The sequence below is a fragment of the Alnus glutinosa genome, chromosome 2, assembly GCF_958979055.1.
Source record: "Alnus glutinosa chromosome 2, dhAlnGlut1.1, whole genome shotgun sequence".
NCBI lineage: Eukaryota > Viridiplantae > Streptophyta > Magnoliopsida > Fagales > Betulaceae > Alnus > Alnus glutinosa.
The window spans coordinates 17,319,188-17,326,484 of NC_084887.1; the positions used below are offsets into that span (position 1 = coordinate 17,319,188).

At 34.5% G+C, this 7,297-nt stretch overlaps 1 protein-coding gene across 1 annotated transcript; it reads right to left on the reverse strand.

The window, feature by feature from the left end:
* Nucleotides 1-787: 787 nt before the first annotated feature.
* On the reverse strand, nucleotides 788-4,372 carry LOC133859825 (trifunctional UDP-glucose 4,6-dehydratase/UDP-4-keto-6-deoxy-D-glucose 3,5-epimerase/UDP-4-keto-L-rhamnose-reductase RHM1-like). Its single transcript, XM_062295372.1, has 3 exons — nucleotides 4,278-4,372; nucleotides 1,635-3,222; nucleotides 788-1,537 (listed from the first exon to the last, which is right to left on the reverse strand). Exons 2-3 carry the CDS (start codon nucleotides 3,207-3,209, stop codon nucleotides 1,073-1,075), a joined length of 2,040 nt encoding a protein of 679 aa, XP_062151356.1. The 5' UTR covers nucleotides 3,210-3,222; nucleotides 4,278-4,372; the 3' UTR covers nucleotides 788-1,072.
* Nucleotides 4,373-7,297: the final 2,925 nt, after the last annotated feature.

A 7,297-nucleotide genomic window follows, 5' to 3' on the forward strand; every position in this document is an offset into this window, starting at 1 on the left:
TAAATCCTCAAGATGAGATGCTAAACCACGAAAATGAAATTAGACGGTAGCTAAATAGTAGTCTAGCTAATAGGCTATTAACAATACAAAAACGAGATTAAGAATGGGTTACCTTCTCTTGAAGATAAGATCTCAAGAAATCTTTTTCTATCCATAACTCACCTCCTCTCATAGTCTAGGGTTTACTCAGGCATTAGGCATCCAAAATGAGGCAAATGAGCGTAAAGGAGAAATAAATAGGCTCTCATGCACGTACAATATGGCTGAAGTGTCAAAATTATAATTGCATGTCACTATTATCGAACGTACGTTCGGTCCTCGTGTTGAACGTTTGTGGCTAAGGTTGCATCGAATATTTGATCTTTCCTCTCGATCTTTTAGCATTTCCTCATGATTGTTCAGCCTTTCTTTTTTCGATCGTTCGACTAAGGCAAAAAATTACAAAATCCCAAAATTCCAACTTACATCCAATGCTAACATTGTTGAGTTTTATTTAAGGCACTCTTAACCCTAATTAATATTTTAGAGTATTACATGACGTAACAATAAAAATTACTATTAGATGAAATAATGAATGAAAATACATATAATATTCAATGGTGAGTCATTTCATTGTTACGTTGGGAAGTGAGTATATAGAAGTATGAGTAGTATTTTTCTTAAATGAAAGAAGACGATTCATAATGAAAGTTACTTTAGACTTGGGATGGATGAAGTAACTTTAACAAAAACTTAAGCAGAATTTCATAAGCTTTAAACTCAGTTAGAACAAAAGAAGGATCAAACGTTAATAAATAAAAAACTTTATTAAGATTAAAAAAATAAATTACTTAGATAAGTCCGGCCAGAAGCTCGCAATGGACGTTATTTAGATATTCTGAAGCAATTCAGAACTCACAATGCCCAGATTGAACTAACAAACAATATTACCTCGTGGGGAATTATGGTAGCTATTATAAGATATAATGGAACTTATAAAAATGAAGCATAGGAATATATGATGAATAAGAATGGTAACAAGCAGAGGAAAAGAATGCATAAATTGGCCCTTCGGCCTGAGTTCATGATATGCTTATTTTGAAACTCCTCCGGCAATACTCTTCCTGTTGGGCTCGAAAACGTATTTAATCAGCGAGTCCTTGATTGGCAACAGCTCAGGGAACTCTTTCTTCAGCTTGGACGCATCCATTTCATTGTTGCTGCGAGGGGCAACAATAACCTTGGCCTGTTCTTCCAGTGTAAAATTACACCATGTAAATTTGGGGTCAATGTAGTTCTTGTACATTTCCAGAATCTCATTGTGACTCACAACACCAGGATTTGTGAAGTTCCAAATGCCCCTGCAATTCCTTTTGGCCATCTCAATTGAAATGGGCAGTAGCTCATCCAAGATAGTCATGCTGTTTGGAATGTCAACCACTTTGCTATATCGTGAAATCTTGGTGATAAAGTTACGTGGGTTGCCGAGATCGGACGATATCGGCATACGGACTCTGAGAGTGCAGACATTGTCATATTCTCTCAAAAGCTCTTCAACCTGGCAAAACCATTGAAAGCGAGATTTCAGTTTGCAGGTATATTCAGAAATTTTCAAGATGAAAACCATAATTGAAATGAACGGTGGAAGAAGTTACCATGGCTTTGGTTTTAGAATAGAAAGAACCAGTGAAATTAGGTTTGTCTTCCTCCTTAAACCCAACTCCAGACCCTAATGGATGTGCAGCATCATATTCAAAAATACAGCCAGTAGCATAATTCATCACTAGGAGGCCATGCTCTCTGCAGACATCTGCCAAGGTTAAAGTACCTACAACATTGGTTCGGATCGTCTCCGTTTTATGAGTTTCACACCAATCCACATTAGGTCTGCCAGTCACTCCAGCAGCATTGAAAACATGGGTTGGCTTAACAGTCTGAATATCTGCCAAGAGTTGTGACCTTTCCTCCAAACGCCCTCTTCCATACTCAAAGGGTATCCCTTGCTTGTCGCAAATTTTCCCAAGAAGTCCCCCAATCCACCCTGTTCTACCATAAATCAAGAACTTCAGAGCTGGCTTCTGAGTAGAGGGATTGTTCTTTGGAGCTGGAACAACCATTCGGCTCGGAGTAGGATTATTTACTGCAAAAGAGGAAGCAGAATTGCTAACATCAGGCCTATCAAACTTCCTTTCAATTCCAGGAACCATTAGCATTCTTGGATGTGGGAGAAGTGCTCCGGAAACATCACCCCACCAATCAGGATTATTGACATACCACTCCATGGTCTTCTTTAGACCCTCTTCCCACGAAGTTCGTTCGAACCATCCCAAGCTCTTCAGCTTCTGGTCATCCAAAAAGTATCTCTGGTCATTAAAAGGCCTATTCTCCACAAACTTAATATGGGTATCTGGATTCAAAGAGAAAAGATGGCAAATTTCCCTGGCCACATCAATCACTCTCCTTTCTTTCTTTGTACCAATGTTGTAGACATGGCCCAGTTCACCCCTGTGGAGAATGACCTCAAATGCCTCCGCAACATCTTCACAGTAGAGATAACTCCTAACATTAGAACCATCCCCATGAATTGGTAAAGGCTTTCCCTTCATGGCCAAGAGGATGAATTTCGGAATCATCTTTTCAGGGAACTGGTTGGTCCCATAAACATTATTACCTCTGGTAGTTATCACAGGTAATCCATATGATCGTCCATATGCCATAACAAGCATTTCCGCCCCAGCTTTAGTAGCAGAATACGGATTCGTTGGAAGGAGCTGAGAAGCCTCATGATTCCCTACCACAGCATCTTCATCTGTCTCCCCATAAACCTCATCCGTGCTCACATGGATAAACCTCTTGATTTGGCCAGTGACTTTGCAGGCCTCTAGCAGCACATGGGTGCCATATATATTGTTCTTAGTGAACTCAAAGCTATTGCCAAAGGAGTTGTCAACATGAGTCTGGGCTGCAAAGTGCATTATGGTATCGATAGACTCGGAAAGGAGGATGAAGTTGACAAGATCAGCACTGCCAATGTCTCCTTTGATGAACTTGAAGTTGGGGGAAGATTTCGAGGGTAGCAGATTCTTCAAATTTGAACAGTAATCAAGCTTGTCGAGGACAACAATCTTGTAATTAGGGTAGTTCCTGATGAGCCGGTTGCAAACATGGGATGCTATGAAGCCAGCGGCTCCAGTGATTAGGATGTTCTTTGGTTCGTATGTAGCAGCCATATCCAACCAGCTTCTACATAACCCAGCATAAATAAATAAAAAAAAATTAAAAAAAAAAATTGACTTAAAATCTCAGATTAAAAGGCATAAAATAGATAGAGTATACCCAGAAGCATTGGAGAAACAAAAAAAAAAAAAAAATCAGCAAGTAGGATACGAAATCACAAGTAAAAATTGGAAATTAGGACCACTTCACTCGTCTTAAGAATAGTTTCAGAAGAAATTTTAGTTTTTGGGATCTGATCTCAGATAAAAATTAATAACCAAGAAAAAACTAGAATTGAGGTGTGAAGACAAGACAATTCCAAAAAGTGAAAGAGACAAACCCCACCAATAGAAATTCACCTCAATTTGCTTTATTGATCACAGGAAATACTGCAAATATATAACTTTTCTTTCTTTCTAAAGGCTCTATCAATCTCAATTCATCGTTTACTGTAAAAATTAGGCAGCACTTATCATGCCCCACCAACTAGCACTAAAAACAGAAAAATTACTCCACCTCATATTCATGTTTCCCTTGAGAAATACATTTCAAAGAGATAATTTCATTGGAAAAACAAAACTAGTAGGAAAAAAAAAAGCCTTTATTCCGGACTATTTTGCATTGAAACAAATAGAGCAGTACAAACTTCCAACAGTCAAAAGCAAAATCCAATGCAAACATAAATATAGTCTCTCTTTTTTCCCCTGCTTTGGACAAGTGATCCAATATCTCACACTAAAAACAAAAACCCTACAAACTTAAAATATCCAACATCCTTATCTATCAGCAAAAACCCACTTCTTTCTCACACCGTTTAGCGGAGAAACAAACAGAACCCAATAAACGCAACGTATATAAACAATCAGATGTGCAGGAACAATGCCAAAACAGAACCAAATCCCAAACCCCAAAAAAGACAGATCCTTTATATAATGAAATCAATCTAAACACAATTTATAACTAAGTGACACTACAAAAGCATTGAACTTACTTCAAGAACATTAAAAAGCAGAACAAATCCGTGATTACCAGCCGTAGCTGAGTGACATTATGTGACATTAAAGAGAGAGAGAGATACTTACAAATTTTGCTTTCTTTTCTTTTTCTTTTTTTTTTGAATGAATATAGACAATGAGAAGAAGAATGAGAGACCCAAAGAGAGAGAGAGAGGAGAGATTTGCAAAGTGTGAGGAGAGAAGGGACATAGAGTGAGCTATTTATAAATATGCAATGCACAGAAAATTGAAAATTCTTATTCTTATTATTATATTTTTTTTTTTTTTGGTTTCAAGTGTTTTAATTTTGTGGGGGCGGGAGTCGCGAGGTAGCTGTGGCCTATGAATTCAACTTTGGACACGTAAGTGAAAAGGCCGAGGCTGGCCCACATAGGGCCCATGTGGGTCACCATCTGACGCATGCAAAATGCATTGACATCGACTCGCCGACACGCTAAAATGGTTGTTAGCGTAGTTTGGCAAACCAAAAAGATATTTATGGAATATGCTTAGAAATGTTCTGAGAAAAAACACAAAACAAAATCAGATAAGGGATATGAGATCCCAGTACCTACTTAAAATAGAAAAAAAACAAAAGAGATTAGAAGTACCTTACCACGTGAATTTATAAATAATATTTAATAAAATACACACTATTTAAATTATTCTTGAAAGAAATTTACTTTTCTAAAAAAAAAAAAAATTCTTCTATACTTATAAAATAATAATAATAATAATAATATTTTTCTCTTTTGAAACAATCTAAATAAAAAAGCATGCCATCTGTTGTACGATAGAATATTAATGTCAAACGAATAAACTTTTCTTTACGTACACATGATCATTTTCTTATTTTAGTATTTGACATGCCACGTGAGAATTCATGTATAAATTAGAGTCTTATAATAAATCTAAGAAATCTATTTTCTAGACCTATTGTTCTATCGTTCGCAAAAGTAATGAATATTTGAAGAGTTAAAGTGAAATTTCTCTCTCTCTCTCTATATATATATATATATATGAACTTAAATGTCATATAATTAAGTTATTATCCAATAGTATATTCTTAGGGTGCGTTTAGAATTGCAATTTCGTATACAATAAGTATGATTTTAAATCAAATTGCAGAACATAAATCGTTTGGAAATTACGTTTTTACAAATTGTGATTTGAAAACACAAAAAATCTATTTTTTCAAAAAAGCATTATTTTAAAGGTTAATTTGCGATTAAAAATGCTAAACTGCGATTTTGCTAAACGCTTAACTGCGTTTTTAAAAATCATTTTTTTTTAAATCACACATTTTAAAATCGTAATTTTTAATCGCTCCTTTTGAATTCGCAAACTCAAACGAAACCTTATAGGAGGCTCAAAGCTTCAAAAAAGAGGCAGCGGAATAATTTTGTTCTTAGATTTGGAATCAAAACAATTCAATCCGGGTCCATTTTGAGGGCCAATTGAGGACCAATCAATGAGTTTCATGCAACAAGGGCATGTCACTGATAAAAAACGATGTCATTTAATTTACTCCTAATTAGAATAAATTTTAATGAATATTTTCAGAAATTAGGAACATAATGTATAATTACTGTTAACAATTGGAAGCAATTTATAATAATTGCAATTTTAAGTATGAATGCGAGACTTTAAATTTATAAATGTTCAACTTCTCTCTCCCTATCTCTTTTCTTTTTTTTTCCAATATTGAGTTAATTGTAATGATTTTCTATAGGCTGGATCTGCACGTTTTTTAAAAGGAAAAAAGAAAAAGAAAAAATGCTTATCGGTTATACACATCAAAGATAGGAATTTAGGGAAGCATGCATTTCATTTTTCATAACCAAACCTCTGAAAAGATTGATGGAAAATCACATTTAATTATACAGATTTCAATACTTGTTGAATAGACTTATCAAGCTAGCGCAGGGGGCCTTAATTATAAATTTTCAGTGGTATGATAATAGTCTACTAAAAAATTGTGTTGTCAAAATAAATAAGTAAACAACAATTAAGTAAGGTTTAAAACAATCTGCTTGTTTTGAGATTGGATTTTTTTATGGTAATCCTCATTTGCCACTAATTCCTTTGACAGTTCCTATATTTGGTTAATTAATATAGCTTTTATGCTAATCAGTTTATCACCCTCATACTAGATTCTGCTTTATCATATACTTATATCATAATGACTGACATGACGTGTTTTAAAACATTTACCATATCAATCACTTAACAAATCAAAAGTATAAGTCATTTAAAACAAGTCATGTAAGTAAATATGGCCAGTATGGCTACACTTCATACTTATTTTATCACACTCACTTCACATCGTTGGCGTGACATGAACTGAATGAAAAGTAGAAAGTTTTATTTTTTTAAATGACTATTCAACTCGTGCCATATCAGCTAGTGTGAAGTGTGATAAAATAAATGTGAATAATAAATTTATTCTTAAGAATATATAATTAATAAGTCAACTACTAACTAATTAAATTAACTAATAATTTTTTCTAAATCATTTTATGAATTATCAATTAACATGTCAGCTTGTAAAAGAATTTTTAGTAAACTCCTAAATAATACAAATGATTTGGCATTTAGATGGTTTTGGCTTTTCTTTAGCCTTTTGAGGGGGAAAACAACGTACAACTAAATTCTGGTTCTCAATGGGTAGTTCAATCGGTTAGGGATCATGTCTCATGAAGCGGAGGTTACTAGATCAAATCCTCCCTCTTCCTCTTTTGTGGACGTGTCAAAGAAAAAAAAAAAAAAAAACTAAACTCTGTTCCTACCGTATTAAATGTTGGGTGGTCCCTCCTACCTAGGGGACCAACCCAGGCCAAAGAAACAGGGGAGACAACCCCTGTTTCTGTTGGCAGCAAGTTGGCAGCAAGAAAGTCATGATAATAGCTTAAAAGTGCTTATTTTTCCTATTAAAATAAGTATTATCATACTTTATTATAATTTAATTATTGCATTTTATATTTAATTGTGGAATAATTGTGGAATATTGATCAAATATTAATATTAAGATTAAATGATATATTAATGCAAGAAATTATGTTATGTAGGAATTACAAAAGAAATCAAAGAGTAAAAGCCAAGAGGTA

Bases quoted from the DNA above. Each gene is read 5' to 3' on its own strand.
- LOC133859825 (XM_062295372.1), bottom strand. From the start codon at position 3,209: ATGGCTGCTACATACGAACCAAAGAACATCCTAATCACTGGAGCCGCT. The intron at 1,538-1,634 runs GTAACTTCTTCC...TGGTTTTGCCAG, and splicing joins ATTCTAAAACCAAAGCCATG to GTTGAAGAGCTTTTGAGAGA.